The sequence below is a fragment of the Xenopus laevis genome, chromosome 2L (assembly GCF_017654675.1).
Source record: "Xenopus laevis strain J_2021 chromosome 2L, Xenopus_laevis_v10.1, whole genome shotgun sequence".
NCBI classification, from domain to species: domain Eukaryota; kingdom Metazoa; phylum Chordata; class Amphibia; order Anura; family Pipidae; genus Xenopus; species Xenopus laevis.
In genome coordinates, this window is record NC_054373.1 from 108,247,380 (window position 1) to 108,272,073 (window position 24,694).

A 24,694-nucleotide genomic window follows, 5' to 3' on the forward strand; every position below is an offset into this window, starting at 1 on the left:
CTGGCCCATTACAAGCGAGATATCCTGCTTGCTGCCCAGATGAGTGTGCCACCTCAAAGTTTTGCTCTCAGACACTCTTTACCTGCGTTTTAAAATTTGTACAGTGTATGACGTTTTTCAGGGATGTTAGATAATAATTCAGGTTGAGCATTTTTCACCATTGTGAAGCGGTTCTATTATAGTGATATAGTAGGACTCTTTAGTTTCCATTAACAAAGATACAAAAAGATAAATATGATGGGTGAGTTGTTACTCATTTTGCAGGAAATCCAATAAAGAAATAGTTTCTAAAATAGTTATCCCAGCATGGGTCATTTGTTTTGCTTGATTTCTTATATTGGCAGTGTTTGCTGGGTCATAGGGCAACATATTTGTTTTTATGTTGGGTATACAGCTACAGTTTTCTAGTTCTGCTTAAATTTATTTATTTAAAGGTTTACACTTCAGGTAAATTCTACGTATTTAGAACTAAACTGTAATTTAACTTTATATTAGGAGAAGGGATTTATGTTGGAAGCAGGTATTGGCATGTGCAATAAAGCAGTAAAGTATGAGCTGTTGTCCAGACCTGCTTCTGTCTATTATTCTCATATAAGCTGGTTGCTTTTTCTTTAATTCTTTTAAGGTGTTTATTTGGTGCAGATGAAACCGCTGGGTACAAGTTTTTCTATCCCGGTCTGTCTGCATATCCCTCTGCAAAGTGCTGCAGTATGAGGCACATGCAAATAACTTTTTAGTTTCTAGCTGTGGGGCTTAAACATCTGTTCGACATGCTGAGCGAGAGAGGAGTACTTTGTTATACTGATATCACTCAGTCTCTTGTGTAGTCAGGAGCTCTCATTTTTCAATACATTGTAATAAAGGAAATCAATGTCATTTCAGTATGGCACAGACGGCACATGTTAGTGGTGTTTTTTTTCTACTTGCATATTAGTAACCCCTTGCAATGAGCAACTGTATGTTGTACAGCAGGATTGTTCAACCTGTGGCTATTTGGCTGTTTGCTGAACTACAATATCCAGGAGCTTTGGCAACTAGGGAAGCTGAGTTGACGTCCTTTGAACTAAACTATATATATTATGTTTGTGTGTGAACACATTATATTATTATTATTTCTATTCTTAGAAATGAGCCACTAATTGTAATTATAAGGCTAAAGAATACCAAGCAACTCATTTATTCATTTTTGTTTTTTGCTTTCCCTTCCTTGTTTCTTTTCTCCAGATTGACCCTAAAGTTGCATTTCCCAGAAGAGCACAGCCCAAGGTAAGTAGCAGGATCAATAATAGGATTTTGGGCACACAGAGAGTCATTGTTACCGAGCAGTTCGTGTTTCAAACAGGGAATTGGCGATGAAAGCTTTTAAAACTGAAGTGCATGGCGTCTTAAGGGTATCAGCATATGGTTGGGAAACTACAGGAGAGCTGCTCTGAGCTGCATTGTGAAAATCTCCTTTAAACTATCTGTTCACTGGGGCAGAAGCATTTCCTGTTGTGTACCATGCATAGTAAGACTCTCCTTTAACTCTCTGTTTGCTGGGGCAGAAGCATTTCCTGTTGTATTCCATGCACAGTTAGACTCTCCTGTATCTGTCTGTTTACTGGGTCAGACTTATGTCCTGTTTTGTATCATAGTTTAATATATCTATATGCAAAAATAAGTGTTTCTTGTTCTATATCATGCCCATCAGGATTGTCTCCCTTAACTGCCTGTTCTTTGGAGCAGAAGAGCCTTCTGTAGTGTATAATGCACATTGGAACTCTCGTATACCTGTTTATTGGTGCAAAATAATTTTTTGTCAGTTTCGGTGAGGAAGGTTTCTTTTTTTAATCTTTGCAAAGAAATGCAGAGATATAAATGTCTAAAATGAGTCTGTTCATTTCTGTAATATATTCTTTCTACTATTATTTCTATATATTAATTTGGTTTGTTAATGTGTTTTTTGAAATCTCTTGGCGCATCTAAACTAGCGACGTTCAGCTTGTGGCCTTCAAGCTTTTAGGTGTAGTCAGATGTCGTTGAACAGCAACTTGAGGCCTTGCGCTGTGTGCATTGGTAATATTTAGACTTCAAAACCAGAATTTCAACCATGAGATACACAGCAATCAAAGTAATTACTAGCAAGGGTGTTACTTTTTTTCCATCTGATTTCTTGGTGGCATAAAGTTGATGCTGATATATCGCAAAGGTTTCTTCATAACTGTTTTTTTTACTGACAAAATAAAGGGTAAATTTACAGGTGGATAAAAGTCACAAGTCCCACACTATCCATTTATTTGCCTGAGAGTACATAAAGTATATAATGTGAATGTCCATGTCACCTGCATTGTTTTGGATTGTGCTGCTTCCATCCTTACCTATCGTTTTTCTGTTAAACTTGAGCCTCGAATAGAAGAGTGCAGATCACTCCCATCTTTCTTAGATGCCACCGAAGGGTGTTGTGTAAACATCTGAGTTACCGCAACACATTTTGCTCCCAATACACTAACTCTTACAAGTGTTTTTAAATACAACTGTGTCTTGAGGCACTTGAGGGACGATACAGGTGACAGTCATGTATTTGATGTATTGCTTGTTTAGGGCCCTGTTTCAGGAGACGGGTGTCACGCATAACATTATGCAGCATGATGCTATCACAAAATTCTTCTGTTGTTCGACGCACAGAAACGCTAATAAATAAAATTTTGCAATAGGTAGGAAACCATGTGTTTGGAACTCAAATATTTACAAGAAGGATCGTGTATATAGAACTTTATTAAACATCCCAAAGATAGGACACAATAGAACATTTTAGCTGCGGATACCTGGCTCCTGGGATATAGCATTGTTCCTGTGACATTTTTGAGACTGTGATATTAGTTGGTTTTTCAAAAGTGTCAGCAAAGATCTGGGTGGATATATTAGGACATGTTTATCAAAGAACGAAAAGACAATTCACCACAAACAACTTTCACAACACCCATGCAGGCTTTTTGTAAGCTGGATCTATTCATATACCTTTAGTTGTTGAGTATCCCCAAGCGCTTTAAATGGATGTGTGTGTTTAATATTTTAGAAATAACATTTTGGTTTGTTGTGTTTTGCGAACTTATTTGAGAAATTGGTATGGCACAGAAAATTGTAGACAACATTTTTAGTGCATTCAACAAAATTGTTTTGTATCTTTTATTTAGGAGTCTATAAAAAGCATGGCACAATATGTAAGTCATTTATGGACCTTTCAAGAAATGAAAGTTTAGTAATGTTCGTACTGATTCTGCAGTAACATGCTAGTTACTGGTAACTGATGTAGTCACAAATTACTTAACAAGTGCCTCCATGTTGCTTCATTATACTCTATTCTGTGCTTTCCTCTCAGATAAAGGAGAACGGTCACTGACATATGCAATGACGTATGTTTGAACTGACTGTATCCAAGCCTTGAATCCCGGCCTTAGCCTTGCCTTGTGCTTAGTCATTATAAGGCCACGGATGATGCAATTGTAAGGAAACCTGTGAAAGCTGCATTCCCAGGATATTCTGTTTCTCTATATAATAAAGGTTTTTTATCACCATTTGCCCTGGCATTACTAAGTTGGCAGGAGCCTTTTAAACTGTGTCTATTGTGGACACCATTGTTATAAAAGGGAAGCTATCCAGTGTAAAGAACATAAACATTGGGTTTCTAACTGGACAACTGTCAGTTTCTTATATCAAATATCAATAGCATAATGGCCCTTTAACATTGAATAATAATGTTTAATATATTCAGTCTGAAGCCCAGATTTTCTAATCTAACAAATGTAAGGCTAATGCCTGTTATTCTGGTTTCCAAACCTAGTAGGATTACTATTAGATATTAAACTGCCTATAAAACAGGTTGTTTAACCCATTAAATAGGTTAACATGCAGTAGACTTGGTGTAAACAGCAGAACTAACAATTGGTCTTTGGAGTAGGTTTAAAATCAAAATAGCGAACCCGTAGAGTTCCTGAAAATAAGCAATACAAAATGTGAACAAAATATTGAACTAAAAATTAAGGCACACGGTCAGTCTATTTTTAAAATATGTGGGTTGAGTAGTAATTGGGCCTATATATATATATATAGATATATAGATATATAGATATAGCTAGATATAGATAGATATATAGATATATCTATATATATATCTATATATATATATATATATATATATATATATATATATATATATATATATATACTGTCCAAAGGAAAAGGTGCACACTAGGAATTTTTAGTAAATTAAAAAATACAGGTTTATTAAATATACATTAAAAGAAGGGGCCGGTTCTTTTAATGTATATTTAATAAACCTGTATTTTTTATTTTACTAAAAATTCCTAGTGTGCACCTTTTCCTTTGGACAGTGGATAACAGCTTTTTAGAGGTAGCACCTAGGTGGAAATATATATATATATATATATATATATATATATATTATATATATATATATATATATATATATATATATATATATATATATAAAGCATTGCATGGCTGTGTGTGGAGAATGCTCCATCCCTGCTGTGAGGCTACAGTTTGCAGGTACCTGATGTTAAAGGTCCCCTTCTTTATTGCCGGCAGACTTGAAGTGCTTGAGCTGTGTATGTGGTTTGATGTATAGATTGCATGCTTTATAGTTGTATTTAATACAACTTTGTTTAGTGTACCAAGCTACCACTATTCAACAGCCAAAATTGTAGCCTGAAAAATCCAATTCTTTATTTTTAGCAAGGCATTTTGTTGCAAGCGGTAACAGAAACCATTGCTAATATGTCTCTTTCCGCGCAGTGAATTAGTTAAGCAGTCTTTCCTGAGGCCTTCTTACCTCTTCCTAAGCTTCAGCTAATATTAATTAGGTAGAGAGTGAAAAAAAAAATAGGCTGGGTTATTCTTGTGCTGGGCGAAGAGCTTGTGTTTTAGCTGCAGGATTATATTGTCGGTTTAGTGTTGCATTTGAAATGTTTTATTTCTTAAAGCTGCAGGCTGCTATTTTTTAGATGGCTGTAATGAGTCTCTGCATTCCCTTATGTTCCTTTTTCCCCCCACCCCCAAACATACATTGCTTGTTTACTTTATGCTCACATTTCCCTTTTTTCTCAAATGCTCCTCGTAGTTTCGAATTACTTCGCGGTCGCTGTCAAATGTAATATGTATGAATTTCTGCTATTATGAAATGAATAATGAGGACTTTTTGATAGCACGGGTTGATGATAATTAAAATCCTGACCGGGTAATCACTGTGCAAATATATCTTTCCTCCTCTTTAAAACTTGCATGGGTTATTAACCTCTTTGGTGCTAAAGGAGCCTGCAGCGATGTGGTTTTTCTGACTAGCAAATATAGAAATCCTTTTGGCTTTCCCACATAAGGACACTGAAAGAGGCAAACTTTATGGCCTTTCACACTGTCGGGTGCAGCAGTGAGGCTTTGGTATTATGTCACCCCTTGATGGGAACTGAATGTTGAATGGATGCTTCTCCCTGTTAAATGATGATGTGATAGGAACTTTAATTTTGCTCATGACCAGCCATTAAGTAATTATATATCGAGACTTGAGAGTATAATACTTTGCCAACTCTGCCCCTTCCTGTGACCGTTTAGTTGCTTGTTGGCATGTGCTCTGATCATTTGAGTAACTGTTTTCGAAAATATATTCATATATTAATGCAGGGTTGACATATTAAATGTGTGAATTGTGAATATAGAAATACATTTTGTGTATGATTCTGTTCTGTACAGTGCAATATTTCTTCATGTTCAATTTTTTTGCCAATTTTATACTTTTCATTAACATTCTAAAGACTTTTTCATGCTGCCATGTTGTAAATTGACATCCATTTACACTGAGTGGTAGCAGTGATTAATGGTTCTGCTGGTCAGAAGGAATGTCTTTTGAAGAGGAGGTTGATGCATGTCAAGGTGTAGGGAAAATATATTCACCTGGATTTATGTTAAATCTTCACGTTTTACTTATTTATAAGTTGTTTTTTTCATAATAAAGCAGCATGGTTAGAAGGGTCTGTGAATGACCAATGATTTGATTGATTTTGTATTGCAGATGTAAATATATATATTTTTTTAAAACGTAAAGTTTAAACAGTTAGGAATATGTATTCAAATAAATACTAAGGGGAAATGAGCAAACCAAATCAAATTACAATAATCGCAATTTTTTTTTTTACTTCTTGCAATTAGAGGTGAAAAAAGGGTATAAGTAGCAAAATGGGAGGGGACGGATCATCTGCGTAAGGACATATCACCTAACTTAACTTAACCAAAAAACAAACTGGGTTACTTATGTGTCTATAAGCAGGAAACACTATTTGTAATGTGTGAGTATAATGTGTAAGTATATGTTTACATCAATTTACAGAAGACCGGCGTCTTAGTCAGGTGTTGCATACTGGAATACCCCATGTGATTAGTTACCAGGTTTTCTTGAGTACAAATGTTCAAGCTTGTCCATGTGAGAAGAAGGTTATGGGTTGACCTCAATGATAAATGGTGGCTTGAAAAATGTCAATGTGCTTCTGTCTACCATAATCCTATTTTAAGCAGGTAAAATGATTTTTTTCAAGCCCGAAAGTTCTTCCTAGCAAATGGCCATGTCACTGTATAAAGGAACACCTATGAGAATTCAGTCTACTTTGCTTTTCACTTCCTTAATTACTTTTTGCTTCTTATTTATGCCTCCCAATAGATTTTAGGGAATTCATTTGATTTTGACTGCATTTGTGGCTAGTGAATGTCTGCACAGTGTTTCTGTCTGTATGTGTATGTATTTATATGTGTGTGTGTGTATATATATATATATATATATATATAAAACAAAGAATACTACACTTATTGGTCTTGGCAACAAAACAAAAGTGGTTTCATTAAAAAGCCAATGTTTCGGTCACATAAAATGATCAAAATGAGTGTATTAAAAAGACTGCATGTACAGTAAAAGTGAAAAAATACATGCAGAATACTGAAGGTTTCAGTCCTATACAATGACCTTGATCAGGAATATGTACACAAGTACATGCATTTTTTTGTTACTTATGTACAGTCTCCTTGTGAGACTGCCTTTCGTATAAGAGAAATGTATAATTTAGTGTTTGTGTCCCTTTAATTAAGCTTTACTTATTACTTAGTGATTATTTCTCTTGGAGCAGGATGTGTTTGTGCTGTTATATAATTATGCTTTGTGTGCCTGGAAACAAATCCTAGGAGTGCATATATCAGAGTTAACTCCATCTCTGCAGTAGATTATTTATTAAATGTAATGGTGACAGTATGTGGCCTTATCTTCTCTGTTCAAGACTAGACCAGGCCATAATTCATAAGATACATTTATACTTCCTCACTGTTTAGTAAATGGCTTTTCCAAGAGAGGATGAGCGCGCTGATTCCTTTCTCACCAGGAGAGCTGCAGGCTGCACTGCAGGGGACGTGAGGCAAGCGAAGGTGATCATTTCAGGGAACCTTACTTCCTGAGCTCACAGCTCGCTTTTGTCTTTGGCTAGCAAGATGCTTTAAGGTGTTATTATAGGGGAGTGTGAATGCTTTTATAATGTGAATTATATTTAGCTTGGAAGAGGAGTGTGAGAAGAGGAATTTAGCAGCTAGAAATGTTTATTTTAGGTGAAATGTATGTAGGAATTGATTGTCATCCTGTGGACCCCACTCTTGCATTTTAAGAGAAGAAATGTGTTTTAATTTATAAGATTCTCCAGCAGTTGCCCTGAAGGATATCAACCTGACTGCATTTATATATGGCAATATAGTATAGTTGTTTAGATGTCCTCCTATATATAGACTGAACACACGGTTACCTTGATAGAACATCTGGTTAGCAGTCTTCTTGGCCCTGTGTCATTGATGCTTCCCCCTCCAGTAACAGACAGGGTTAAGTGTATGTGTGTATATATATATATATATATATATATATATATATATATATATATATATATATATATATATAATATAATCTTTTTTAGCAATGACTACACATTGCTGAGCTTTGGCATATATACAGGGTCGGCCCAAGGTATTTTGGCACCCTAGGTAAGGGCTCCAATCAGCACCCCCCCCCCCACCCGGTCCTACCATTTCTAACCTTACCTTACATATTACCCCATGTACCTGTGCCAGCACCTGTCATATTGCCCCATTTGTACCTGTGCCAATGGTCAATCCCTCAGATTGCCCCCAATCTGTACCTGCTCCAGCAGCCCCTAATTTGTACCTGTGCCAGCAGGAGCCAAAAATCCATCATATTGCCCCCAAAATTGTATCTGTGCCAGCAACTGCCAAGAGGTAGGTGGTGAGTGCTTCTGCCAGCAGTATGAATCATGGGCAAGAGGGGATTTGAAAGAGCGGTTTATAAAAAAAAATTCCCCTTTAAAGTGCGCCCCCCCCCCATGGTTGTGCCCTAGGTGGGCGCCTACTCTACCTACCCCTAATTCCGGGCCTGCATATATAGTGTAGCTCTATGTACTGCAATCAGTTTTAATTCATACAGCTTGTCAAATTGATGGTTGACCTGACAAAGTGGTTACTGTGAAAAAATGTTACTGTCTGAAAAGTGCAAAACAGGTTTAATGAATTGAATCTGTTTTGGTGTAGTACTGTTCATTTTACTCCATGCAAAGAGCACATTACCTGTAGAACTATGTGCTTATTGCATGATTATATTTAATCTAGAAAACTATGGAGCACTTAGCTAGTTGCCTCAGTTGGCCATCAGCCTTAAATTCTAAACCCACAGGCATTTGAACCTGCATTAGTTGTATGGTGCATTTTTATCAATACCACTGGCTGGCAACGCAGTTGACTTTAATATGTCCCGAGGGTCTGTACGCACCGGAAGGGATGTCACTGCTGATTGCAAGCATAATTGGGGTCTATTTATCTTGCCGTGTAAAAAGTGGAGTAAAGCATTACCGAAGATATTGCTCATAGCAACCAACCAGATCTTTGCTTTTGTTGGTGAAATCTGACTGCTGATTGGCTGCTCTGGATGTAATGCTGCACTCCGTAATACACTGCATAATAAATAGGCCCCTAGTCTCAATCCCAGAACAAAATTCTTGTAAAACTTGTGCAGCAAGGGGATAGAATGCATAAAAATGTGGTGCACATGAAAGGTTGAAATGGCAAAGCCTTGATGAGGTTTTTTTTTTGTATTTTTATTAAAATTCTGCCATGCTTAACACTAACCCTGTCTTATATTCCTTAATCGACACTGAACATGTGCATGTGTTGATCCCAAATTGCACTTTTGGAACCATCCTAGAGATTCCAAGGTTAATAATTCTACCTGTTTCAGGTTCATTACAGATCTAAAGACCTGCTCCCTAATCTGTTGTGCATATTCACAATTCAATAGACCTGATTCTACTTAGAATATGCTCTAACACAGCATCAACAACTAGGTTGCAAGGCCAAAGTTGTGATATTGTAACTCCTTTCTATGTAGAACACTGTGTAGTGGGAATGTAGCCATTCAGTTCTCCTGGACCTAATGGAAGAATCCATAGGCTAGTTCAGCCAACCTGAATCAGATCAGTCATGGAGAGCTCTTGTATACATGAGATTTATACTTTTTAACCAGCAAATCTGTGTCACATGTGCCTCATTAACACAGAATAAAAATGATGTTATGCTAATTTATGTGTGACTGGCAAAAATGGCCTCATTATGAGAGAGTCTCTGTGCCTATTTGTGCTGAGCTGTAAGTTGTGTAAGACTACGCGCTGCAGTTTAGTTAAGCCATATGATGCATAGTTATCCTTTGCAATTAAAATGTACATTGAGAACCTTTCTATAAGAAAATCTGCTGAGGCCTACTAAATTTCTCAGCTACATATATAAATATATATATATATATATATATATATATATATATATATATATATATATATATATATATGAACATATATATATATATATATATATATATATATATATGAACATATGTCTGACAACGCTGCTCATGGTGTCAGAATATTAGTCACTTGCAGACTGGTGATGCATGATTCCATAAAATTCAATACTGCTGGTTCTCAATGCTGAATCTGTCAGAATTTCCCATTCACTCAATGATTAATTGGTGTGTTTGTGAGGATTTTAACTATATGAGAATAAGTGGCCCATGCTTTTAAATGTACCAGACACCACAGCAGCAGTCTGTTAGTGCCTGGAACTTGTGAATACCATGAACCAAGGGTATTCCTGGGAACCCTCCAGAGGTTTTGATTTTATATTCTTATTTACTGTGTACATAAACATGTATGGGTGCTAGAATTCTGGCAGCTGTTCATTAGAGCCATGGTTTAGGCTGAAACCATTTTGTACAAGCAATATGTTCGTAATCAGGGGTCCCCAACCCTTTCTACCCATGAGCCACATTCAAATGTAAAAAGGTTGAAGAGCAACAGAAGCATGCAAAAAGTTCCTGGGGGTGCCAAGTATGGGTTGTGATTGGCTATTGGCAGCCCCTATGTGGACTGGCAGCCTGCAGGAGGCTCTGGTTAGCGGTACACATGGTTTTTAGGCAACTAAAAATGTGTTTAAGAGATGAATTTGAGGCCACTGGGAGCAACATTCAATGGGTTGGCAAGCAATATTTTGCTCATGAGCCACTGGTTAGGAATTATGGTTCTAAATGTTTGATTTCTGTATCAGACACCAAGTTTATACCCTTTTAGATCACTTATCAAGCTGCGTAACCCTGATGGATGGATCCAAACTTAATTGCAGATGTAGAGTTCTCCAAGGTGTAAACAGAGGAGGCGGTATCATCTTGCTATCGTTTCTAGAATAGCTGGGGAAAGTTATTTGGACAGTGTTGCTTAAAGCATTTTGCTGTTTTGCTGTGCTCCTATCCTATTTAAATAATATTTTGGAGTTTGCTGGGAACATAATACAGAAACAATTGTGATTACACTCCCTGAAAGGGGTTGTTCACCTTCAAACAACTAGTTGTTTTCCGATAGATCACCAGAAATAACGACTTTTTCCAATTACTTTCTATTTTCTATGTGTCACCGTTTATTTTTATATTGAAGTGTAAAGTCTCTTTTTTTCACCTCTGTTCTAAACTGTTCTAAATGGATACATTTAGTTGATACATTTCTTATCTTTGTCCCTGCTGAGCAGAATCTCTGGGTTTCATTACAGGCAGCTGTTAGAATTGATACAATAGTTACTAATACAGAGATGCTGCTGAGAAATGTATCAACTCAATGTTGCAAAATTGTAACAGTTTAAAGTCTGCACTTAAATTACTGAGCTGCCAGACTGAAACACCAGAGACGGGGACAATCAACTTTAATCTTAGATTTTGGAAAACAGTAAAAACAAATAATGGAAAGTAATTGAAAAAAGTCTTCTGGGTAACAATCTGAAAACAACTGAACTGAAAAAAAGATTTGGAAGGTGAACAACCCCTTCAAAAGGCAGTGAATGGAGTCGTACCAATCGGCACTGTATTAATTTGTAAAAAAGGCATGTTTGTCCTGTTTTTTGCTGCCCTTTCTACTTAGACCCATCAGAAGAGGAATGCATCCACAGGTTAATGTAGTTATTGCCTAATGGGCTTTTTTTAAACCTACCCAATATATGGCCTGGGTTTAATCAGTGAGACTGATAACCTTATGCTCACTGGTGGCTGTATGACTAGGGGACCACTAGCCTTTTGCAGAGTGGCAATTGTATGTCTAGAGATCAGTGAGACTGCTAGCCTTATTCTCAGTGGTGGCTGTATGACTAGAGGTTAGTAAGATTGCAAGCCTTTTGCTGAGTAGTGGCTGTATGACTAGGGATTTGTGAGACTGCTAGCCTTTTGCTGAGTGGTGGCTGTATGACTAGAGATCAGTAAAACTGCTAGTCTTATTCTCAGTGGTGGCTGTATGACTAGAAATAAGTGAGATTGCTAGCCTTTTTTTGAGTGGTGGCTATATGACTAGAGATCAATGGGACTGCTAGCCTTATGCTCAGTGGTGGCTGTATGGCTAAAGATCAGTGAGACTACTAGCCTTTTGCTAAGTGGTGGGTATATGACATGAGATTAGTGAGACTGCTAGCCTTTATGCTGAGTGGTGTGTGGTTGTGAGACATATCGCTTTTCTCTGGCACATTTGATCCTTTCACTCTTGTTGCAACTAAATTGCAGCTGAAGTGTCGGGGGAGCACCTTATTCTTTATTAGGCAGAGCATCACTGTTTACTTTATTGGTGTGCTTCATCACTTCCTATTTGTTTTTAAATACCTGCATTCAGTCTTAATCTGTAGTGATGTAAAATGTGGCATAGAAATGCGAAAACCTTATATCGGGGAAAATTAACAACTGTAAAGAATTTCTTGTATTAGCACTGTCACAATATTCTTTAATGCATCTCATAAATAAAAACCTGTTTTGACCTGTTTTTTAATTAGCTGCTAAATCCTGCTGAATTAAGGATTTTGAATTCAGCAGTTCATTTATCCCAGCTGAGCAGTAAATGTTCAGTGTTTAAACTGAAGTATAGTTGTGTTTTATTAACTGGCTCTGTTTGGGTCTATTGAGATTGATTGCATATCATTAACCCATTCAGCTCTGGCACCCTGCCACGCTTTCCTGGGTAAATTTATTATGAGCAGATTTTGCTATTCCAGTCCAGCTGTCTTGTCTTCGAATGCGAAGATTGTGGCCTGGCAGCTACAGCTAAAATTCTAAATCAGGGCAAATCAAACTCCTGTCCCTCCAGCTGTTGTGAACTACAACTCCCAGCACCTTTCTCCAGCTCTTGCTAAGGGTATTGCTGAAGCACAGGGCATGAAAGCAAAATGATGTCTGATGAGGAGTAATAAGCATGCAACTGAAAAATTATCTTGTTTTCCCTGCTGAGCTTTAAATGTAGGCAGTGGGAATGGTAATTTCATTTCAATCACATTAATAAATAGCATGCATGCATTTTTCTGTAGTTAAATTATTGATGAAGCAAAAATGGTTCGGCATTCAAGCTCCTTATTTTCATACACTTATTGGATCTGTCAATTATTTCTGCAACTATCTGCAACTTAGTTAGTGTGACTTGGAAAGTATAATGCAGCTAAGGAATTGATATTTGCAACAATCACAAAGTACCTTGTATCGGAGGTTAGAAATGATTTATTATATAATGTATAAGTAGGGAATGTATTATCTGGATACCCATTATCCAGAACGCTCAAAAAAAAAAAACAGGCATGGCATTTTCCATAAAGGCTTATTTAAGTAAACAATAGTTCTTTTGGGACTGATATCTTTATTTCTCTGTAATATAACTGTAATTGATTGTAACAAGGCTAGCATATATTCATGTAAGTAGCAAAACAATCTTATTGTTTTAATGTTCTAGTGGCCTAGTTCTAGCACTAAGTTGCATTTGCGCTTGCATGTGTCCGAGTGAGTACAGAATGATCCGGTAGAGATCCACCGCAGGAATAAGCACAGTGAATACAGATCCCATACCTGAAATAGGTTGTGAAGTGTACCAGTTAACTAATGGAGACCAACCAGAAAGCTCATATTATTGGACTACAGTGAGAAGTGAAACGTTGTAATGAATCTTATTGTTTATACTCTGTACCACAGAGTATTGAGCTTCAAATAAACCTCAACGTTGGAGGCCCATTAGGACAGGGTGTTTCTTTCTAAAAAGATAAATATTCAAGAAAGGTGAGGAGTATAACTATAATATTTACATTTTTAAAGCATACTTGTTTTCATTGCAGTCCTGTCTGCATAATCTGCATTCTTAATTTCAACGACAAGCATATTTCCTGTATACAAGTGCCCTTCTACCATTTACCAAATAGAGGTAACATTTAATCTACTGAATATAGGAAGATATCTGCTTTAACAGAAAACTAATTTTTCTTGGTGTAAATATAAATACATATTTTTATACATATTAATGTGCCCATATTGTGACAAAACTGCTGGCTCTTTTAATTTTGTAATTGGAGAAGTAGTCCCAAGCTGTAGTGATGTACTGAAAGTTTATGGAGCTGACCTCTGACATCTAGTTATGTAACAAATATTTATTTTTTACTCTCCCTACATGGCTCCTTGATTCCTCTGCCAGAAACTTGTGTTATAATTTTTTCTCCTTAAACTGGCCATAGACGCAAAGATAAAATCGTACAAAATGACAGCATGTACCATGTTCGAAAGGTGTGGAGTATCCGAACATTTTTCGTATTATGGTGAATTGGTCGTTCAGTCCATCGAACAAGTTAAAAGATCAGTTAACAATAAGATCTCTGCACGATATCGATGGGAGATTGTGACTACTGTATGTCAGACATAACTTTTGTACAATTGCGGTCTGTCAATTAATGGCCTGAGCATTGTGTGATTTGTTCTCTTTACCACTTTATATTAATCTAGATGGTTAGTTGCAGGTTGGAAGATGTTCGTCTGACATAGGCTATAATCCGCATGTCTATGGCCAGCTTTAGGGACCTGATTTGAATTCAGAGCCATTTCACACCAAAGTAGCCTTTAAAATGCAAAAGACATAAGGGTTTGTGTTTTTATTTGTGTTTATATGGGCACAGATATCATTGGATTATTATGATGTTAGTATGATATGACATGTAAGGGGATCATCAATCAAATCAAACCAAATTCATAATCTGCATTGTTTCTGATTTAGGCAAATGGGTGCCATTTAGGTATTGTGCTGTACTGACTGCCATAAGCATATAAACATTATAAAGGTAGATGCTAGACATGCATTTCTCATTTCTTTTATTATATTTTGCCAGGATTCAATTAACCTGATGGGTTTTTTTTATAAAGCAACCCACTAATAGCTATACCTATCTTGGGTAATATACAAATATGGAGATGATATTTGCATAACAATTCTGTTTCTTCTATTAGCCATACTAGTGTGTAGTGAATCCCACTGACAATTCAAATTGGTTGCTGACAGTAAATGGCAGGTTTACAAGAGCAAAGGATTCCTTTCCTATTTCCAGGTGACCTTCGCAGGCTTGTCAGCAGTGTCATATGGAGCATCATGTGTAACCACCTATGGATGAGTGAAAGCAGCGATAATGTACCACTGAGGTGTAAAGCATTCAGATGGGATGGCTGGTACAGCTAGGCCTCACTCTGCTCATACAGCCAAGCAACTGACTTTCACAGGACCAGTGTATTTTATTAATTATTAGTACAGGTATAGGATCCCTTATCCGGAAACCTGATATCCAGAAAGTTCCGAATTACGGAATGGCTGTCTCCCATAGACTCCATTTTATCCAAATAATCCAAATTTTTAAAAATGATTTCCTTTTTCTCTGTAATAATAAAACAATAGCTTGTACTTGTACCCAACTAAGATATAATTAATCCTTATTGGAAGCAAAACCAGACTATTGGGTTTATTTAATGTTTAAATTAATTTCTAGTAGACTTAAGGCATGAAGACCCAACTTACGGAAAGATCCGTTATCCGGAAAACCCCAGGTCCCGAGCATTCTGGATAACAGGTCCCATACCTGTAGTATTAAAAATTAGTAGTATGATTCAAACACTGATTTGTAATTCCTTCATATTTGTGTTGAAGTTGCCATTAAGAAGAGGGGTGTTTTTGTAAATCGTGTATGGGGGGCACATTATTGGGTACACCAATATAGACTTTGGATAAGGTGTATTGTCTTCCTCTTGCATATACCAATGAACTGTAATAAGTACCTGATAAAGTGTCTTCACTATATTGGAATACCATTGATTGCATGTTTTTATAGTATAGCTCTTCACTGGCTATGGACAAACGTAGGGCACTGCAGATAATGTAGTGTCTGGGGTATTTTATTACCTGTAGCATTAAGCAAAGACACAATAACACAATTTTTAGGCCAGAATTGCTATCCTTTGTCATGGGAAGAGCTTGGTTTGTCATCTTCAGAAGGAATAGGCAAGACTTTTCTTGAAAGGGGGTGTGTGTTTGTGGACAGGGGGTCAAACAGCTTTTCTTCTGTCTTGCAATTACAGGGGCTCTTATTTAATAAAAAATACTGGGTACCATTGGTAAAGTGCGAATATAAATGCATGATTGAGAAAGACTGCATACCTACAATTCATACAACATATCCAGATCCAAGTATGAGCTTGCGTTAGGGATTTGTCCATTATTCACTTTTATGGCCTCAGTTTTCATGTTTTATAACTGTACATGGGATTGTACTTTAATATTATTTTATTCCCAGTGTAGTCCTCTGAGTGCATTTATGAACTGATAAAGGCTATGATCCACCTGTTGTCATAATTCATTTTTTTTCCTTTGTGTTCTTAAACAGGCCCGGCCTTTATAATGGGCATGCTGCCTGTAACTGTCACATGCAGTAACATACCTCATATCTGAAAAAAAGCTTAATTTAACAGGAGTTTTATTTTTCAATAAACATCAGGGTAGAATCCAGTGAAATCATTTTCGGTTCAGTTTCATGAGATCCTTCAGAGAAGGGCAAGAGGCCTTTCTGTTCAGAGAGTGGATTTCACAGCTCGTCAGCCAAACAGATTGGGCCTTGGTTACCCTCTGGCACACAGGCTCTCCTTGGGATAATTAAAGAAGTCTGATTCAGGCTTAAAGTCCCAGGGCTGGAAAAGGGATCATTAGAGCAGCTTCAGCTTGTTTACTGCCTTATGATACCAAGGAGCCAAGGGAGCGTGGGGGAAAAATAAGCTTAAGTATAAGTTGCTAAGCATGCACTTGTGCTGATGTCAGGTACTAAATTATGGAAACCAGACACCCTGTCCCTGACTTTGTTGAACTTTAACTCTCATAATGGCTGAGGCGGTTGAGAGTACAGGAGAACTAAGCATAGAGAATCGCCTATCCTTTCCTTACCCCTATGCTCTGTGTCTGTGCTCGCTGCTTTTACCACACACTTGTTTACTGTTGTCCTCAGAGGCCGCCCTCCATCACCCTAGCAAGCAGACTACAGGATACACATGGAGGTGGAGGGAGAAGGGAGGGGGGTGGCGTATTCATTAGGTAGTTTCTGTTTACACTTTTCTCCGTGAAGAAGCTCACTGTGTAGTTTAAAAAAAAATGTCATGTCCTTTCCCTTACTGGAAACTATTTCTATGAAGTCATGGTAGGAAAACAAAGTGCTTGGAGCCCACCTCCTTTTTTGCATAGAAAAATACCACTGCTAGAGAAAAATGTACCGCTCACACCGAGGGCAGAATTTGCGGTTTTATTAAAAAACAAGTCTCCTGGCAGTTCATTGTGATAGGTTCAGAGCAGGAAGCCTGTACAGATCAGCTGGAGAATGTTTTTAAAGTCTCCCTCCATTTGTTTTTGTTTTTAAAGTGTTTTAACAGACTGAAATTTTTGTTCCCCATTCGTAAGTATGCTGTTGGTAAATATTTAAATAGTACTCAGAGCTAGGCAAGATTAATGTGGCCGCTCAGGTTTATGCTTTACAACCGGGGTGTAATGTGCTTCTGTACCCCCTAGTTCCCAGCTCTTAGTGTCTTTCATGTCGCTGGAGCAGATTGATTGCTTTTCCGGTCATTGCACGTTTGGCGTGCTTGATTCAGCTTTCATTCGAGCTGCTGGGAGTGGGAGCTGTGACGTGCTTGGGTATCCGGCTTGGATACAGACCAGCATTAACCCATGTAGTGCTGTGCACTCTGTGTGGCTGCGGCTTGTGTCCATACAGCGGATCCCTTGAGAACCGATGAAAGTGTTAAAACAGGGAGCAGCTGTGTTCCTGTGCCACACATCTCCCAAGTGTTGCTCCCAATCTGTTAACCCCTTTGGCAGAGAGAGATTGTCATGCATTTCAAATGGGACGCCACTGACGTCCACTGACATCTGATCTGGTTTTTCTTTTCTCCCAGCAACAGTGGAGTTGGAGCGTTTTGTACATAAAATTGTAATCATTATATTAGGTTAAGCTGTTTCCTGGGAGCCTCCTTCCGTGCAGCCGGCCCCAGGAGGTCTTGCACTATTGTGCAGTGAAGGATTCTAGAGCAGGAAGCTCCCGCAGAGCTCACAAGGTTTGCATGGAAAACATAAAGGCAAATTGATGAAGAGTGCTATGATATTTAAAGGTCACCTCCATTGTAGCTATTTCTCTAAGCTGCATTTCCACTCGCCTTGCTTTTTTTTTTAATGTGCTGTGTGTATCCTATGGAGCATGAGCTGATGAGCATGCAGATTTTGTCAATCCCATGCTCTGTTGTTGCAATGCTTCAGCTCACCCTCATGAAATGCTCTGCATGCATCTCTATGTTAAATGGTTAATGAGGTTGTGTGCACCACCTCTGCAAGGTGCTCATCTTTCATAAGCCTCAGGGGAGGAGTAGCACAAATGTCTGATCTGGAATCATCCATTCATCCTGGTCATTCCAATTGTCATGTCTTTTAATGAGTATGAAGCCTCCTTCCTTTATGGCTCTACTATTTGGTGCCATGTATGTCTATGCTTTCTGTGCTGCCTACTGACCTCTAAAGTGCAGCGGAAGGAGATTGAACGGGGTCACTGCCTATTTTACTCTCACCTTGATAGTTTGTAAAGAAAAGAAAGGAAAAATATCTTATGCATTATTAAATGCACTACAGCTATGGGACATGTTATCCAGAATGCTTGGACCCTGGGGTTTTCCAGATAAGGGATCCTTTGGTAATTTGGATCTTCATACCTTAAGTCTACTAGAAAATTATTTAAACATTAAATAGGCCCAATATGATTGTTTTGCTTCCCATAAGGATTTATTATTTATTTTGTACAAGCTACTGTTTTATTATTACAGAGAAAAATTTGGATTATTATAAAATGGAGGCTGAGGGAAAAGGCCTTCCCGTAATTTGGAACTTTCTGGACAGGTTTCTGGATATAGGATCCTATATCTGTAATCGATTTTGCAACCTTGCACACGGGCATTACAAAAAGTATATTACAGGGCTGCTTTATACTTACCTTTTATTTATATGTTGTTCTTAGTCCAGGGGAATACCTAGCTCTCTGTACAGGCTATAGGAAATAGAAAATACCTAAAAACTACTGGCGGTAATCATTTCAGTACCATAATAACACTGAGAATTCAGTGGAATTCAGGTTTAGAAAATTAAGATTATTTATCAAATGGGTGGTTCACCATTAGGGCTGAAACACACGGTGCCTTCTTCAGATCCGTCCCGATGAGACGGATGCACCGAACATAATGTAAGTAATAGGAATGTGAGACCTACAAGCAGCGTGCATCCAACACGACTGTTGGATGAAGACGCGGTGTTCGTATCCGTCAGTCGTGTCATGTCGGATGCACGCAGCTTGTAGGGCCGACATTCCTATTTCTTACATTATATATGTGCATCCGTCTCGTCGCATCTGCTTTCTCTCATCGTGGCACATCTGAAGAAGCTGCACCGTGTGTTTCAGCCCTAAAGGTAACTTTTAGCATGTTACTGTATGTATGTAGCAATTTACAGCAGCCCCTCTGGCATTTGCCGGAACCCACAGATTGCCAATCTGGGCTTGGTTCAAGAATGGCTTATAAGAAATTTTTCTATTGGTCTTCATTATTTTCTTTTTAATAGTTTTTGAATTATTTGTCTTCTTCTTTTGACTTTTTCAAATGGTGGTCACTGACCCCATATAAAATCAAATGCAAATCTACAAATGTATTGTTAATGCTACCTGTTATTACTTATCTTTCTATTCAAGCCCTCTCCTATTCATATTCCAGTCTCTTATTTAAATCCGTGTATGGTATGCTAGGGTAATTTGGGACCTAGCAACCAGATTGCTAAAATTGGAGAGCTGTTGAATAAAAAGCTAAATAACTCAAAAACCACATATAATAAAAAAATTAAAACCAACTGCAAATTGTCTCAGAATATCACTCTCTAGATCACACTAAGGGGCAGATTCACTAAGGGTCGAATTTCGAAGTAAAAAATACTTCGAAATTCGACCCTCGAATTGAAATCCTTCGACTTCGAATTTCGAAGTCGAAGGATTTAGCGCTAAACGTTCGTTCGATCGATCGAAGGATTTTTCGTTCGATCGAACGATTAAATCCTTCTAATCGAACGATTCGAAGGATTTTAATCCAACGATCGAAGGAAAATCCTTCGATCAAAAAAAGTTTAGCAAGCCTATGGGGACCTTCCCCATAGGCTAACATTGACTTCGGTAGGTTTTATCTGCCGAAGTAGGGGGGTCGAAGTTTTTTTTAAAGGGAAAGTACTTCGACTATCGAATGGTCGAATAGTCGAACGATTTTTCGTTCGAATCGAAGGTCGTAGTCGAAGGTCGAAGTAGCCCATTCGATGGTCGAAGTACCCAAAAAATACTTCGAAATTCAAAGTATTTTTCATTCGAATCCTTCACTCGAGCTTAGTGAATCGGCCCCTAAAAGTTCATTTAAAAGTGAACAACCCCTGAAATAATAAACACAAAATAGGGAAAACCCGTGGTCACACAGGTATATACTATTAGCCCTATGAGCCCTTTCCTTTGAGTGGGCAAACTGTAAGGTGAAGAAATAATAAATATTTATTAGGAGTTATCTAGTGCCTTGAGGACTGATTGGCAAGCATTTCTCTATACACAATTTTTTGTTGATAATGCATTAATTATGGTAACTTATGCAACTATATATGTAATTTGATTGTGTTTGGGGACTAATTATTTATCTCAATGTATTTGCTTATATAGGTGAGTCAGCAATTTTTCTTGTATCAAGGTATTCTAACGTTTGTGATAAACATTTATGATTTTTTAAACTGCATGAAGTATTTTTCATTTTGATTGTGAGCCCTTGGTACTATTTTTTTCAGTCTTCTTTACAGTTTTTGAATATAATTGTTCATAGGTTATGTGATTTTTCTGCTTCTGGCCTACCTTAACTGGCTTTTTGTAAGGGATAGTATGAATTACAGGAGGATTATGAGTTTACCTGGGAATTAGAAAAGTGCCATTTATTTAAGGAAACGGTAACATTAAAGTGGACCCGTCACCCAGACATAAAAATCTGTATACTAAAAGTCCTTTTTAAATTAAATATGAAAGCCAATTTCTTTTTTTTATTAAAGCATTCATAGCTGTTGTAAACTCATTTAAAAATATCAGCTGTCAATCAAATATTGCCTACCCCGCCTCTATGCCTAGGCATAGAGGCGGGGCAAACAATTACTTTCACTTTCCATTAGGCACTTCCTAGATGTCACTGCTCTCTCCACATTCCCTCAGCTCTCCGATTTAATTGTGTAACCAGGGCATGGGGATGGACTTTGGGTCCCTGTCCCCTGGTGCACAAACAAGATTCTGAGGTGATACAAGACTTACCTTAATAACAGTGCCCACAAAATGGCTCCTTCCTGGTTACTATAATTATGAGTTCCCAGACTGATGGAAACAATATTCAAATAATTTATACAGTGTAATTAAAGTTCATTTTGCTTGACTAACATGATAAAATAGGATTTGGAATAATTTTGTTTGGGTGACGGGTCCCCTTTAAAAATAATTAAATAATATGTTGTTACTAGTCTATATGTGTATTTTTTAAGCAGATGATGCCCTTATTTTGTGCTTGATGAGGTGTTAAATAATGCAGATTTTTAAAATGCACCCAAATCACCTGTCCAAAGAGCTACAGGTACATTGCATTAAAAATGAGAAGCTTTCTATAACAATAATTTTATTTTGTGTCTTTTTGGTTGCTTTTCTTGACCCTGTTCCTGGCCCTTCAAGATTGCTAAAGCTAATTCAAACATACAGTTAGGTGACTGCTTATTCTGCCTCAAGTGCTTTTTAGTCAACTGGGCTAATATTTTTGTGCTGCTTTAACCCTAAAATATAGCCGTATAAAAAATACCCCATGCTCCTCGAGATAATACTACTGAAATTTAAAATTTGTCCGTATTCTTTGGAAACCATATGCACTCACACTCTGGCTCTCACACTCTCACTTGCATGCACTCCCACACAGTCTAGAACATGGAGTTTGACTTTTGAAAGCAGAGAAGTCCTAGTCATATTTCATTGTCATCACTGTGACTTTATCATCTTTCGCCCTAAGCAAAATACATTAGATGCATGCACTTTGTGGAAAGGACTCTGTGTGCCTGAAAATTGCTGTGTACAGTGCTGCGTTCAATTAGCAAAGCTTATTAAGGACAATATATTCTTTTTATTAAGAGGGCATCCTGTTCTTTCATGCTTAAAATAAAGAGTGCATATTTGTTTTCATTTTAGTGGCAATGCTAAGCGCACATTAGGCGCTTTCTTATAAAATTGCTGTGTGGTTGAAGGTGACCAGTCATTTGATACGTGACTGCAGTCATTGATCTTCAGGAAAAAGCCTGGCGCAGGCTATTTGTTAATATGTTAATTCAGAGATATCAGCCACTCAGCTGACGGCTGCCTGAGGATCCTGGGATTTGTAGTTCGTAGTTAAGGAGTTAAGGAACTTTTTATAGGTAAATGTAATATAGTTTGGAATTAATTTTTTTCAGTGTGTAATGTACTGTATAGTGAATTGTGTCGTGACAAGCTGTAAAATACCTTTAATTTTGCAGTTAGAGCTACTGTCTACGTGTTTTATTGACGTTGCTATAATTATTATTGTTAGTCTGTTATTTGGTGGGGGCAGTTAATAAAAGCACAATACAACAGAGAAGCAAATCCAATTATGCATTTTTCAACACTTTATAAATCCTGATAAAATCAGTTTCTAACTGAGGTTGGGCCTTGTCAAAAGCTAATCCAGCCTTATTTCTCAATTTGCTATGAATACTATAGCCAGTCATTAATAGTAAGCTTTCCCCTAACTGCTAGAGGACAAATGCAGGCAAACAAATATTTTATGACAGGTAATTTTTCAGGGCTTATTTAATCTGTCATCTCTACCTCTGAATAGGCACCAAACATGTCCTCTGCCCCCCCTAGCATGGTGCTGCCACCTGACTTGACCAAGAATAGCGCTGCTTGTGGCTTACCTGGTGGGTAGACTTGGTCTTGCAGTCAGAAGCCTCAAGAGGATCACAGTATCGCTGTAGGTTAAAGGAAAACTATACCCCCCATACAATGTAGGTCTCTATAAAAAGATATTGCATACGTTCATTTGTAAAACCCTGCTTCATGTAAATAAACCATTTTCATAATAATATAGTAGTATGTGCCATTGGGTAATCATAAATATAAAATTGCCCTTTTAAAAAATAAGGCCTGCCCCCTGGGATCGTAGGAGTCACTGTGCACACAAACATACCAAACAAGCCATACATGTTAGGTCACTTAAGCCAATTAACAGAAGAGTTGTGTCTTTTGCTTCCACACTTCTTCCTGTTACAGTTAGAGCTGCAGTATTTCTGGTCAGGTGATCTCTGAGGCAGCACATAGACCATCATGAAATGGTGGTTCAAGGCAAGAGATGTAAAAGGGCAATATTTACTTAAATATATATATACCAGTTTGGTAAGATTCTTTAATATTCCACTCAATTTAAAATAAACAATATGTTGCTTAAGTATCATTCATACCGGTAGTTTTCCTTGAATTTTTTTTTTAACTGTACCTAATATTTTTTTTACATCTAGTCCAGGTCTTCCAGTAGTTAAATCACATCTCCCATGATCCCTCGACCGAAGGAGTAAAAGCTGGATTTTTTTTTTACATAGCAAATATAGTTTAAAGATGGGGTGGGGGTATTTATCATTTTGCTGCTCTGTATTTATTAACTATCCAGAATATGATGGTTGCTTTGTAAATAAACATAAACAATAATGTAAAGCATTATGATTTTGATTTGAATATTGGCATTTATTTATTTGTATGTGTATTTATCACTTTTTGTTGTGCAAATATCTCACCAATAAAGTTATTATTTTTTATAACTTAAAATGGTTTCCAGTTTTCCTTTGAGTCACTTTTATTTTAATTTGGTATACATTTCTATTAAAGGACCAGTAACACCATAAAGTGAATATTTTTCTTGTTTAAATGGTTATTGGGGATGTAAACCTAAAAATACATTTACCATTAAATTTCCCAAAATACTTTCAGAAATATTTTTTGTGGCTACAGTTTATTTGGAAATATAATTGCAACTGGAACTGTATCAGTCTAGCCCTAGCTATTTTGAAGCTGCCGGTTCTTTCTGTTGAATGACTCATTCTACCTTGTTTAAAGCGTCAGAACCAGAGAATGCAAAAAGGGGCTAACATGTCTTTGAGTGCAGTTATGTGTATACATACTTTGATGCAATATATTCATCTTGAATGTCCCATGGTTGCACAGTAGCTTATTTATGAAAACTATTTTTGAGTTTCTGAAGCAAACAACTAGTTTGTACCAGTTCAAAGTAACAGTATATTCTGTTTCAAAACATAACAAACCCTTTAAATATTTGGTGTTACTGGTCCTTTAATACACAGAAAAATAACCAGTAAGATATAATTGTTTGTGTGTTTATTAAGAGAACTATACATACCTATTTTTAATATATAAAATAAGTAACATGTACTGTACCTCAGACTTCAGTGATCTGTGCAAAAGCACTTGGTCTGCATCCTGGTGTCTTCATAAAGTAGTGACTTGAACATTGTTATATTTTACAGCAGGGGCAAAGAATTCCCCATATAAATTCTTTCTTAAATTTGCCTGAGCACTACTTTTCTACAGGAACAGCCTCTGATATGAC

The 24,694-nt window shown here is 37.2% G+C and overlaps 1 protein-coding gene across 4 annotated transcripts in view; it reads left to right on the top strand.

The window, feature by feature from the left end:
• LOC108708366 (RNA-binding protein Musashi homolog 2) overlaps positions 1-24,694 on the top strand; it is a 448,133-nt gene that overhangs the window by 5,379 nt on the left and 418,060 nt on the right. For all 4 annotated transcript variants that reach the window (XM_018246988.2, XM_018246989.2, XM_041582303.1 and 1 more), the window contains exon 5: positions 1,225-1,266. In XM_018246988.2, coding sequence (XP_018102477.1) covers positions 1,225-1,266 — 42 coding nt within the window. The remainder of the gene's footprint in view (positions 1-1,224; positions 1,267-24,694) is intronic.